The sequence below is a fragment of the Anneissia japonica genome, unplaced genomic scaffold, assembly GCF_011630105.1.
Source record: "Anneissia japonica isolate Jap-2015-1 unplaced genomic scaffold, ASM1163010v1 scaffold2652_len1590060_cov184, whole genome shotgun sequence".
In the NCBI taxonomy this organism is placed as follows: Eukaryota; Metazoa; Echinodermata; class Crinoidea; order Comatulida; family Comatulidae; genus Anneissia; species Anneissia japonica.
In genome coordinates this window covers 725,203-739,966 of record NW_022699919.1, presented here as the reverse complement: position 1 = coordinate 739,966, position 14,764 = coordinate 725,203, and the positions used below count along the sequence as shown (strand labels likewise).

The window sequence follows — 14,764 nt, the reverse complement described above, 5'->3', positions numbered from 1 at the left end:
CTGTCTCTTATACACATCTAGATGTGTATATTTGTGTTGTATTCTTTGTATTTTAAATGCTGCTTTGGAGAGCCACATGAGAGTGCCACGTTTGTGTACTTTCTGTAATCCTGTGTTGGCAGCACCCTCTTTGTTTTAATTGTTTTTGTTATTTTCATGTTCTATGTATGTATTTTTGTATGAATTTTTACCGGAAATGATTTTGAATTTGAAGTTTTTGATGAGTTTTTATTTTGTTTCCTAAATTTTTTAATGCAAAAAGGCAGTATTTTCAGTAAGATCAAGTTTCATTAGATTATCACGCACTTGCCATTTACCATCTTTCACATTTGTTGACCTGTTAAAGTATTGGACTCGTTAGGTTGTGTTTTTTGCTCTCCAATTAGAGGATTAGTTTTGTGTGTGTGTCTGGTTTCATCCGCTACTACCTAGTCAAACCTGATGCCGGTGGTATCAAATGTTGCCTCCTTTGTACCCTTTAATGTTTGATACACAGGGCCGGCGGAACGTTTTTCAAGGTGGGGTGGGGGCCACTAGAATGACGAATGGGAATACGAATAGGTTCAAATTTAGGGGGTGGGGGCAACATTTTTCCCAAGAAACCCAAAATGAAGAGGGGTCGGGGGATCCTCCCAAGGGAAAATTTAGATTCCTGGATGGCAGGAAATGAGCTTTCACGACTTCTGAAGTGTCTTTTAATGACTTTTAAGTTCTTCAAAATTCAAGGTTTTCGCCTAATGAAAACGATTCCATGAAGCGATGAACCCCATAGAGAAAGGTGTCCGGGTTACCACCGAAGAAATCTCGATTTCTAGATGGCGGGAAGTTTCTCGACTTCTTAAATGCCTTTTAGGCTTTTAAGGTCTTCAAAATTCATGGTTTTCCCCTCTTGAAAAATGTCAGGTAAATTTTTCTCATTCTTATTTTATGTGTGTATACATTCTTCTTCTTTTTAATCATCAGGCGTGAGTGTGTTAAAAGTTTTGTCTGTGGGTTTCAGATCAGTATTTATTTGTTTCAGCCATGTGTGCTTTGGTCGTCCTCTGTTTCCTTTTGCTTTTCTTAGGTGTTCATTTAGTGCGATTTTTTTTCTGGTACATTTTCTGGTAGTCTGAGTAGATGGCCCAGCCAGTTGAGTTTCCTCCTTTTTCTTGTTTTGCCTAATTCATTCTCTTTAGACTTCATTGATATGTGTTCATTTGATGTTTAGTATTCTTCTTAGTAGTTTTCGTTGGAATATGTTTATGCTATTTTCAAATGTGTATACATACATACACACTTTAATATAGCAAAACTATATGAGGCATGTTGTGGAGAAATGGTTAAGTTGTCGCACAGACCAGTACTGAGTAAATGAGCTATAAAATATGGGAGCTCAAAAAATTGCCTAATAATCTAAATTTGTTTTTCACTATAGGTCAACAGTTTAATGTCTTATTAATCATGTCCCATGTATTAGTTCTGGAAGTGGTTAACAAATTGTTTATCTAACGTTATTTTTCATAGTTTATTCTGTTAAACAATGTAGGCCTATGCAAAAATAACTTTGAAAGGCAATTACTCAAAATCCTGTTTATCTTGACTCTAAGAGTACTGTACTTTTACTTTCCAATAACTTAGGCTTAAAATGTCCAATTTGAATGAATGACCCCTCATTTTAATGATCACATACTCAGGTATCTGTAAAAAAAACCAATAACTTGGATTTCAATTTTTGCTACAACTTGGGCATTTTGCCATAACATGCCTTATATTCCAAGTGTGTATGTATGTATACACACTAAATGACATAAACATATTCCAACGTGTGTATACACACATAGCCTACACACTTGGCATGTATGTATACACACTTGAATACATACATACAAAAAATTAAGTAGTTGCATACGTATTCTTTTTTCCATGAATCGATCAATCCCAAAAAAGAAGTGGGGTGGGGGCTCTCCCCCGGAAAAATTTTGATTTCTAAATGGCGGGAAAATGAGCTTTACCGACTTCTGAAGTGTCTTTTAATGACCCTTGAAAAAGGTCAGGTAAATATTTCTCATTCTTATTACAGTAAATAGGCCTATTATGTGTGTACCGGTATATGCCTACATACTTTGCATACATATTCTTTTTTCCATGTATCGATAAACCCCAAAAATAAAAGGGGGTCGGGGCCTCCCCCGAGAAAATGTTGATTCCTAGATGGCAGAAAATGAGTTTTCCCGACTTCTAATTTTGTATTCAATGGTCTTTATTCTTTATTTAGAAAAAAAATATAAATTAAAAATTACAAACAGACAGCCAAAAGACTGCTTAAAAATTTAAAAACAGGACACCAAAATTCAAGAAATTCACAACACAAACATAAAAAAACCAGTGGATAAAAAGCACAGCACCAGACATAAAACCAATGATAAAAAAATGGAAGAAATAAGGCATATATAAAAAAACACATTAATTAAAAATTGAATTGAATTTTCTTATTGTAACAAAAAAAAAATCAGCTTTAGGGCCTTGAAAAGGTGGGTCTAGAATTCGTTTTATTTACTTATTGTTTTTTGCCCAAGAGAGTGAGGATCATCTTTATCACTGTCATTACTACTACTACCACCAGTAGTAGTAGTAGCAGCAGCAGCAGCAGCAGATGCAGCAGCAGTAGCAGTAGCAGTAGTAGTAGTAGCCTACATCTCGCGTTTCTAGTGTCCTGAATTCAAATAAAATCGACTAAATACCGTATAGCTCCATTCCATGGTCTAACAAAGAGATTATTGTTATTCGAGGGTCCCAATGATAATCGCCATCGTTAAGGCTAAATATTTTCCGTCCTGCTGCTTAGATAAGCGTTGTCTTCAATTGTCAATTGATACTGTTATTATTCATTATTTATATAACCTTAGATTATTGGTAAACACGAAAGGAGAATGGCTACTGTGATAAGTTCGGTTGATAACAGTAACAATGGAACATGATCATACTTCATTATGCATTTCCATTTTTTTATGATTGAAAATAAGATATCATTACGGCTATCAGTTTCAATACCATATGGCTAAATTTTCAAAAAAATAAAAAAATAAAAACACCCACAGTATTGATAATTCATAGTTCTACGCGTCAATTTAAATCTCGTTTTCTAACCCATGTATACTCTGATCACAAAGAGCAATAAATGATAAGTCATGATTTCTCATACTCAAGTAATTTTTTCACCTACCCCTGGCATTATAACTCGTTCAATATCCTGGAATATTTCGTCCCAATTCTCGCCTTTCTGTGGGGCTTTATCGGGAATAATTTTTCTCATGTAGCCTGGTTGAACGTTTGGTGCAACTTTACGTTGACGTATATTAGACAGGTAGTCACATATATAGTCTACCATTTCTTTACCTTAAAATAACAAATGAAGAAAACGAAAGTTAATAACAAGTAGACCGTCATGTTGGACAACATGAATAAGACTGACAATGTGGTGTTATATGGAGATTGTCGAACAAGTACACCAACTTCTAAAAATACCAACAATCATCATCTTGTTGAGAAGGGCTGGATAGGGATAATAAAAAAAATTAATGAGAAAAATCAGGGAGAGCATCGATTTACTAGTGCAGAAGTCGACCCTCAACAGAGAAACGGGCAATAACCTCCAGTGGCGGCGCCAGCGGGGGAGCGCGATCTGGTCATGCCCCCTATTCATCGGCCAAAGCTCGTCGGGCAGTCGAACCAAAAAAAAAAGGCCTAGTTTTCACATCCCAGCCATTTCTGGCCATCTAGAAGTCCCAATTATTTAAAAATCTGGTTTTGAGAGGGGGGGGGGACACCCCCTCCCATACTCACCCCTGGCTCGGGCCTTCAGTCCTCAGATAAAATGCTGTGCACTATAGTTACACCCATAAATAGTTAGCTCCCCACCCCCATAAATTATATCCTAGAGCCGCCACTGTCCCAGCCATATACGGTAATCCGCTGCCATGTGACTACTCCAATCACAGTCACATACGAAAGGTTATTCAGTTACAGTCCACCGAATAATGCTGTCGGCAAGACAGCAAAAGCTATGGAAAGCTATAGGCCTACTATAGACTCTGAAACGGTAGTATCTTATAATGTTTGCCTTCCAATCCCAACTCCACTCCCTAAGAATTTGAGATTTAATTTGTGTAAAGTATTGTGTGTGTATGTTTGTCTTGCGAAAGGGATTGTCACTTTAATTAGAACAGTTAATATGAATTGTCTATACTCTATCCTTGACGCATGTGCGTAGGCATGAAAAAAATTAACAAAATATTGAAAGATTTGATGACCAACGTGTCATAAAGTTAATAATAAAGGTAGGAAATAAACTTAAGATAGCAAGACGATGAGCTAATTTGAGGTTGTTTCAGTTAGATGAGTCATGATTTTGCATTGTATAAAATACATCTTGGTTTGGATCATGCGTTGGTGTTTAGAGCATTTTAAGGTTAAGGAGTTGAACTCATGTTGTTTCACCAGAAAATTGTTTAAGTTTATTTGAAACCAAAGTGAGCAGCTATAGGTACGTTGGCCACGTTTTGCGAACATCTCAAAAATGGGTAGGTCGGTAGGAAAACTTTTTTTTTACAACCAAATATTTTGTTTACGCCTAAAAACTAGAAATACAAAAATAATACAACAAATTTGGATTCGCATCAAAATAGGCTAGCCTTGCTTCCCTAGCCTCGCCAAAGCTATTCTAACCTTATTTGTAAAATTTGGGTCGGTCGGGCGTGGCCAACACAACATTATTTTCTTTTTTTGACCTAATAGCAAAATTGAATGGTAAGTGTTATCGGGATGTCCTGGCCCCTATAAATAAGAAAGTTAAAACAAAATGTCTGATATAATAACTACTGTATTAATAACAATAACAAGAATAATAACAACACAAATCGAAAAATAAGAAGCTGCAAAAATAGCGTTCTTGACAGCTCTTCTAAATAAAGCAAAGTTTGGCTTTATTAGTTTATATTAAACGTTATTTCTTCTGAAGGTGGTACTGTTAGACGCATGAACCTAGGCTCAACACACAGAGGTTTGCCAGTGCCAGAACAGAGATTCTGTGATGGCACATGCCACATCAGCAGTTCTGCAAAATACAAGTAATAAGCAAAATTGTGAAGAAGCTTCTGAAAAAAAACAAGCAGCTCATCAAATCATAGTTAGAAAATAAGATTGCCGAGGAGAATAGAAGTTATTTTGCTGTGTGTTCCTTTATAGCAAAATATTTCTTCATGTATTCCAGATTTATTCAATAAGGGTGTCAATAAGTGGCAGACGATGAAAACATAGCTAGAATGTTGATTTAGTTTTTTTGGCAATGTGCTTTGTGATGAGGATTTGCCAAAGCTTCCAAATATCAACTGGATTACAGATCATAAGCTTTTGAGTTTTTATGCAGTCTAAATGTAAAAATTAGAAAGGACTAGAAATTGTAATAAGCGATTTTTTTCCCTGAAATTAGTGGAAGTTTGTTTTTTGATAGATTATTTCGAGAAGACTCCTCCTAAGTCATGTGTTACGAATTAGTATTGACGTCTAATTTTAGTCCAATAAGATAACTTTAGTTGCTATGAAAATAACGAGAAAATAATTAAAAGGATCACACAAGATAAGCCTAGATTTGAAGTATGAGACACCAAATGTAAATTAATTTTAAATGACAATTTAACTTTCCATCATATACAAAATTGCAATTACTGTACACTTGGCGCATATGTAATTCATTATTAACATAATAATAAGAGTTCACAAGTTATTATTTATACGTATTTATAATTAATGAAAATTACAAAATATAATGTTTTTTTATATAATTAAACACTTTGAAATTATTTACAAATAATAAAAGTGTATTTAAATTATATACAAATAGCAAAATATTAATCGGCTCGTGAAAGTGACGTCATTGCGTGATGTCACTTGTATTGTACCTAGCGTTCCTTCAATGCAGCAAATGCAGTTTAGAACTTGGAGACATAGTATACTACTAGTACTGGATTTGTAAAATGACCGACGACAACTAAAATTAATAATGGCTTTCTAGGGATGTTGTATTATAGTGGAAAATATTAATCTATTGAAGTCCAGATAAGGCATGAGCCGACCCCCCTCCCCCATTAAAGTTCATATAATTTCCGCAGTACGATTATATTTTTAAGGACGTCTTATGAGCAACTTGCTTTGCATCAACATCACTTGGAATACACTAGCAATAACTAGCAGCCTTTGATGGGCATTTCATTTCATTTCATTTATTCAATATGTAGGTAAAAGCAACACAAGTTAAAACATACCACAAACAAGATGTTTCCTATCTGAGGATTAACAAAAGTGCAAGCACTATCAAGTGACTCTCTTATACTGAACATGTTTACAAAAAAATACATAAAAAAAAACAATATATCAGCAATAAGCTATTGAAATCCAAATTAACAGACATTAAATGCCAAAAAAAATGAATTTTTAAAACAGTTTAAACTATCAAGAATAAACAATTGTTATTTCAGGGAAGATTGATTGACATCAATGAAAATTTGATGGAAACAATTTGATTGGAAAAAACACTATAAAATATCCATAGCCCATTAGCCATTGGCTTGATAAAATTTAAACTGCAGCAGGATAGTGTCACTACTTTATCGCACTGACCGTTGTTGCTGCGCGCTTTTGTGTTGGCGCCTTGTTCATCATAGACATAAAGACGTATTTGTCGAAACTTGGCCAAATCAATATTGAGGAAATGAACACGATATGTCAAGCATACCGCCACAAAGGTATTTGAGAATTATGAGCAAGGTATATATATATATATATCTATATTGATTATTCTTAATTGTTAACAAACTGAATATTATTTAAAACAGATTTTGACAAAAGAACACTGGTCATTATCAAAAACAAAATACAGTTGAGCCAGCATTAAAACCCACTTAAAATTTGGACACAAAGAATTGAAATATTCAGTAATTGATCGTTCAATCATATTGACATTATTTTAGTCAATTATATATACTAGCAAGAGCTTTCTTCAAATGATTCAAAGGGACAATACGTGTATCTCCATACTAATGGGACAATCCAAGGGCGTATATACCACTTAGCCTCTTACCTCAGTTGTTAAAATATTTAAACGGCAATCGGAAGGTGTTGGGTTCAAAACCCGATGTGGAAACATGTGTTTTCTCAACAATTTATTATCAACTTTATTGATCACCAGTGGAGGTGTATCTCAATACCGAAGTTACATCATGTGCTATCATAAGACACGTTCAATGATGATGATAATGAAGATAATTATTATATTATCCATGCTGCATTTTTTGCCATTAACAGAAATGGTCCAGGCACCCGACTTTTGGAAAAAAAAAAAAAAAACCCGGGTTATAAATCCTGGTGGTTGTTGAATAGCGATGGGTTCTTAAATTATTTATTACCAGTGAAGCCCAAGTGAGTGATTGTAATGGGTTTCTTGTCTTGTTAACTCCCAATGGACATTCTTAAAACCAATTAACGTTCAGTTTATGGAGCTGCTGACAACTCCCTCTGGACCATTTGACAGCTCACTCTCAACCATCAGACAGCTCACTATGGACCATTTTTGCTAACGGGAACTTTTGCCTCATGCTACACCAGTAGGCCTACGATAATTACCCTCATCGTTGTCAACATCCTCATGATCACCGTCATTATCATCATCAGGATTATCATTATACTGATAATTATCATATCATCATTGTGTCTACTGCTTCCCCTTCCCCCCCCCCCCCCCCCCCCCCCCCACATAGGTGCGGTAGACACTACAGTTGACCTTTCCAATTCCGATGGAGGTCATGTGTAGGTAGATATCTAACAACTCCCTGTCTAAACTTAGGTATGTGTGGTTAGTAACAGCATGGAGGAATTAGTTTATTAATTCCTCTATGGTAACAGGAACAGTTGTCATGGTAACATGATAGGGATATCACTGTCACTGCAATGTATCTATTAACAGGAAATATCATGGACTGTAGCGTATACAATGAATAGGCAATTATACATGAGAGTATAATATCAACACCCCCACTTACTCTCATGATGTTAAACCATTAAATCATTAATAATTTTCCACATCATCGTTTCTATAGAATTTTAGGCAGTAGACACACACTGGGGGCCTATTTTTCATTGTTGTTATCATAAGCATCCATGCTCAGGTTTTTCTCTGTCGTGATGAAATCATCACCATTCACTGCGTACAATGACAACGCAATCAAAATATAAAGTTACATATAAGATACATACATCAATTTTTAAAACAATCGGGATTTTTTTTTAACAATCAGCTTAGGATAAATTTAAACAATACATTACAAAATTCAGTGCAAATGACTGAATGTAGAAACATTAATGCTCTTTAACATGTGTTCATCGCACCATTATCGTCATTATCGTTTTCCATGTCACCATCAATATCGGTATGCTCCCTCAATGAATTCTTAAGAATGATATATTTTACTGGGGACAAAACAATATTATAACCCTTAGGAATGGAACTCTGCTGTTGCAGTTCGGTCGATATTTAAAAAAAAAATTATACTGTATCTGCTGTCGCTTTTAATGCACTTTGGGACTTTATTATTTGCACGAGCCCTAATGTTTTTGGCTTCTTAATTTTGTTGCAAAAAGATTGTTATATTATCACTATTGTCACCATAGTCTAATTATTAGCCTACAATCATCATCCCCATTCTTTCTACCAGAATAAGTTTTCCTGGATGGCTCGTGTACACTATGACCCGGGTGTACGTGAAATAACGCAGTACACTATTCGGACAACAGTAGGGGATTGTCTCCCGGTGTACTGCCCAATCACCATCAGAAGATCTACCCCACTGGAAATAAGTCTTCTTAATTTTTGGGGGTTATCCTTGGTGTTTACATTGAATACATCCCATAATTTGTGTTTGTCACCGGCCCATGGTTTCCTCTTAACATGGTAGGCTAGATGTGTTGATTTTTTACCGGACAGAAGAGGCACTCCAACATCACTGGCGCATGGTAACAACCAACTGACTTCAGACCATTTCCAGTCACACATTACTCTCCATAACACAGCACCCCCTAGTTCCGTCACCTCTGGATTTTAGCTTTTTTGCAAAGTCAACGTCGCGATCATGAGAAACGTGGCGCGAACAGTTACGAACAAATTTATGTCATAAAAATTTCGCCGCGGTTAGAGATACGGTACCGTATCGGAACTTCCGATTGCTAAAGGTACGGTAAATGATATTACGTCATGATTAGCCAATAGAAACGCCGATACATGCGCGACGTCATTCAGTGCACTGCTGCTGCAAGAGTAGTGAGTGTGTGTTTTATGGTTTTAGCACTGCGATCAAAGATAAGAAATTTCGTTCGTTTGCGGGTGTTGTTGACAAGCTGTGATTAATATTCTGTAGCCCGAGGCCCTGTAGCAAATAAAAAGAATAGCAGTTTTGCTAAATTTGGCGACATCAAGCGACTGAGTAAACTATATTAATAGTAGAAGCCAGGCATAGCCTTAGCTACCCTTGCTACTTTACTGTGCATAATTCCCTGTAGTATACACACTGTCCTATGCACTACAAATAAAGTTTACTCTCACTGATAATTACAATCGCCATGTTGCTTGGTTGGCTATTTCAATCAGCAATACTCTATAAGCTTAGGCTAGGCTCCCAGAAGTAGCACTTACAGCTCTAAGCCTAGCCTATTAGTAGTACTGTACACATAAGCATAGGCCCCTAGGCGGGTATTCGGCCTAAGTAGACCATTCTCTATGGTAGACCATAAAATACGCAAGAATAACAGAAAAGGACTTTTAACCCAAACATTGTGATAAGCCCCAATCGAAGTACATGAAATGGGCCTATTATGACTTGAATTTGATCGTAACTGTTCGCGCCCGTTTCTCATCGCGACGTCGACTTTGCAAAAAAGCAAAATAGAGTCGGTCATTTCTATTGGTTAACCATCATGACGTAATATCATTTACCGTACCTTTAGCAATTGGAAGTTCCGATACGGTACCGTATCTCTAGCCACGGCGAAAAAACCCTAATGAAAGTCCAATGCTTTAACTTTATGAGCCTAGATTTCAAAAGGCCGGGTGGCAACGGACCTATGGTGGCAACGGATGGGTAACAAAAAGCCAGGTGGCAAAAGCCTGGATGGCAATTGGCCGGTAGCAAAGGCCGGTTGGCAAAGGCAGGGAGGCAAAAGGCCAGGTGACAAAAGGCCGGTTGGCAACGGACCAGGAGTCATGCATGTGATTGATGCTTTACAATCTTTGGAAAGATTGTTAACACTGCAAGAATCTGAAAAGGATTGAAAGCGCGAAGTTAACTCAAAGTAAATCAGTTTGTATTTACGCAAAACTACCAGTGTGTAGTACCAGACTGTGTTCAAAAATCAATATAAATATTGTTGTGATCCAACGGCCTTGTAATATGACATCATCATGCTCAAATTGGACACATCAAACACATTTGTAACATAAAACTGATAATGTGAACGGAAGCACTAGGGCTATAAAAGGCTACATCAGCGTCTGTTCCTGAGCAAACTGAATGCATTAAACATTAATCGAACCTTACCTATACCTACCAGACCCAGAGCCAATGCAGCTGTTTTATTAGGTCTACTGTACAATGCACGCTTATATTTTAATTGTATACAATTAAATTGTAGACATACAAGTCTCTTTGCTAATTTAAGATCTAAACAATTTATGATGGGTAGAATCGTTCAATATTTAAATCGGATGTTGGGACTCATCCACTTGACAACATCCATTTTATGTGACAAATTTGTGTGCATTATACCCCCAAATATGGGTGGATCACATTTATTTGTCACACGAAATTTCGTAGTGTGGACAGAGCGTTATAGATTAAGAGTGTTATGGCATATAATGTGTGTTCTCATTCATGATAAAGTTGTTAACATTGCTCTATTTTAATTTTTTGACCTCTCATATTTTGTGTTATTTCCACTTTAAGTCAGGTAGTGCAAAACATCACACCTATGATATTTTCCTTACGCAAACTCACATCGAAATAGCATGCAGTACACGCTGCTACTTGGGGATAGGATTCAACACTAGTCACTAAGTCCAAGTTTTGTAGCCGGGTAGCTTATGGCGAAAGGCTAGTTATCTGGAGGTCGTGAGTTCGATTCTCACCCAAATCACACGCGATTTTTTTCGCGATGAATTGGGAACGTACTGATTATTCGTTACAAAAACATGTCAGGTAGGGCAAAACATTACTCCATGATATTTTCCTGACACGAACTCACATCGAAATAGCATTTGCAGTACACGCTGCTACTTGGGGATAAGCACAAGCTCGGTAGTCTAATGGTTATGGTGCCAGGCCTGTAATCTGGAGGTATAGTGGGTTCGATTCCCACCCGAATCAATTGCAATTTTTTTCGCGAGTATTTGGGAACGTTGAGTCTTCAGTACAAAAACACGTCAGGTAGGGCAAAACATCACTCCTAAAATTATCCTTTCTTTGCGGGAATAAATTATCCTAAGTCTAAAAGCATTAAAATTACCAACCTAGCTATTCAATAATCCCATAGATATCAGTGGATCTTCTTCCTCAACGGGGACCCATAATAAGGAAACCTAATGACTACAAATAAAATTCCAGAACTGACCTTAAAAATGTAATAGGCCTATAATGTGTTTTATCGAAGAAATGAGACCGACACATTTATACCCATTAGCTCAAGTCTGAAATATATAAAAATTTTAACCTAGATATTTGATGTCAGTTACTTCTCCCTCAATGGGCACCGAGAAGGAAACACTATCATTACACAATGTACAATCAAATTACAGTATTCGACTTTAGAACTACATATATTGTGTGTTTTATTGAGGTTATCAGACCGGCATAAATGGTGAATTTCAATTGATATTCGATTGTGTTAAACTGGTAATTGACTTCATTAACATTTTATCGAACTTTTGTACATTATACTGGTGATAAGTGTGCAACATACGATATTCTCATAAAAATGAGCGTGGGTTTATAAAAGAGTACCTAGTACGTCCCACTCTAATCACTCTTTCTCGAGTATAAGTTCACTCTTAAACAAATTGGTTATTAATCAAATTTTACTATTCTCACTCTTTTTATTTAAGGAGTACCATAATGTTTTAAATCACTAAATCACTTCAGGCTTGTGTACCCTGTTTTAAAAATAAGTACGTATTCATAATATTATACGGCCATTTTAAATACGAAGGTACCGGTACTTACGGTATATACTGTACTTCCATATTAACAATTGGAGTAGGCCTATAGGAGGTAGAGAGAAAATGTGGACCCACTAGGAGCAGAGCTATAAATAGTAACCCAGGACTGCTGAACACACTTTAAATGAAAACAACAACAACAACAAAAAAAAAATCCACTAGCATTATTTGAATATTTAGGTTGATATTGTGAATAGTAATCTACTACCTTATCTATTCAAATATTTATATGATATATTTATTCATCTTATCAATTAAGTAAAGCGTAGTCTGAGCAAGCTCTTATTACATTTTTGTAGACTTCTAAGGTATTCTTGAAAAAAAATTAATTCAATTTATATAACGCCTTACGCAGAAAATACTGGGCATCTCAACATTAGCTTAATACTATCACCCATTGGTCTAATAATTCATTACCTAAAGCTTGGTAAAATCGCACACTTTCGCCGACAGCTTTCGGTGATTCCCGATTGCGTCGGATTGCACTGAAAACACTGTGGTGACAGTGTAGCAATTTTAAGGAAACCAGGCTAAAGCGTAGAATACAATAATTGTTGACTATTAAAGAAGGGAATATCAAAAGAGCAAAATATTTGATATACAAATCTCACTCCGTTTATACACCGGGGTGAAGGGAAACAAACGTATGCAAAGTATCTTGCCCAAGAGACACCAGCAAAATTCACAGCGTACGTTCGAATCCTGACCCTATAGGGCTGAGAATCAAACCACAGCCACTGCTGTACCAATCGATTTTCTTTCACTTCTGTTATTTTTTTATTTTATTTTATTTGCTTTTTTTTTTTTTTTGTTAATAAAGAATTGTTAAAGGTACAAAAATGGATAATAGCAGAAAACAATTTAAAAACAAGGTTGAGTCACCCACACTATCCTCGTTTTGCTTTAAAAAATTAGTTCAAACTAATAAATCTAAAACCAGGGCCAAAAAATGATGTTACATTTTATCCTGAATTTGTCGTCTTAATGGGTAGGCCTATTCTACAATATATTAATTATGTTGGTAAGTAATCATTCACGTAGTTAGCCTAAATAAGCAATGATCTGTTAGCTCTTTCTTGTGCAAAAGAGACTCGGACTCGAAAATCTGTAACCGACCGTGGCTTCTTCAAACGGGCGTGTTTAAAATAAACATTTGTATTATGTGTACCCATTCAAAACTTTTGAGTGCAAATATGCTTGCCTGACTTAAACCAAACAAATTATCTTTGTCTTTCAAATGACTAACTGTCTAAAACTTCGTTTGCATGAATTTTAGCCTAGACCTACCGTAGGCTAGGCCTGAGCCTATTTAACTATAATTTAAAAAACAAGAAGTTTATTCATTACCTCGCTCTCTGTATTCTTCAGCGTCCATCGTGATTTTTACTTTTCTCTTGTATTAGCTTTTGATTACACTGCATTCACGAGGTTCAACAGCAATCATCAAGTGGTTTGACGATGACAAAAATATGAATGCACGTTCCGGTTTTTATATTGACATCTTAAAATAAACACACCGTAGATGGCGCTGTCTATTAACGCTTGAGCAAATCCAAGAAAACCAGAACACGATCATCTTGTACAACAGGTTTGATGACGTCAGCTTCAGATAACCACGGAACTAATGCATAAAGCATTTAACGCGTTGATGGCAAATCAATATTTCGCTATAAATAAACAATTGGAGTACTTGATCGAACTCAAGATGCTCACCTAATTGTGTTTCTTTCCTCAATAATACACGATTCAATTTCAAAACATATTGTATTTCCGCTGGACAATGTTTGAAGTAGTTATTACTGTATAATGAACATATTTTCGGCTTTTAATGTTCACTCTACAAAATGAATACCGTAGAAAGTCGTTCAATATTTAGTGATTGAGAACCTCAACACCGTGGGTGTTTTTCGAAGCAAATGATTCAACGCTCTCTTTTCACTATTTTCTTTCTTCAATCAAATAGTCCTTTAGTGCAGTGTATAAAGGAAAATGACAACATTATAACTAACATTGCATTACGTTATATGTGGTCTATCATATATTAATTCGTTCTAATAAATTATAAATAGATATGATATTAAATTATATATAATTATATATACAGTATATGTAAATATATATCAGTACTTTATTTAGACAAAATTGTGTTCCAATCAAAGGCCATATGTGTATGTATATTTTTAAATAGATTTGTAGCTGATCAGTGTAAGATATGATATTTGCTTTGGGCTTACACTTTATGTTGAATAACATGAAGTATATACTTATTAACATTCAACATGATGGATTGATGAATCGTTCGGTGGCCTAGAATAGCACCTGTGTTGCGGCTATCAACCGGAAGCAAACCTGTTAAATAATACTATTACTCGGAAGCTGGACATCTCGCCGACAAAGTCTAAAATCTAAAGTATCGATCTCAGGCACAGATTGAATATGATATTCTGACGCTTGAATTTTGCACCAATT

The 14,764-nt window shown here is 35.8% G+C and overlaps 1 protein-coding gene across 1 annotated transcript in view; it reads right to left on the bottom strand.

The window, feature by feature from the left end:
• The window catches only part of LOC117103171 (histidine decarboxylase-like), a 34,927-nt gene extending 21,130 nt beyond the window's left edge, over positions 1–13,797 (bottom strand). The window contains exons 1-2 of the mRNA XM_033243675.1: positions 13,643–13,797; positions 3,206–3,378 (exon numbers count right to left, since the gene is read on the bottom strand). Coding sequence (XP_033099566.1) covers positions 3,206–3,378; positions 13,643–13,670 — 201 coding nt within the window. The 5' untranslated portion in view covers positions 13,671–13,797. The remainder of the gene's footprint in view (positions 1–3,205; positions 3,379–13,642) is intronic.
• Positions 13,798–14,764: the final 967 nt, after the last annotated feature.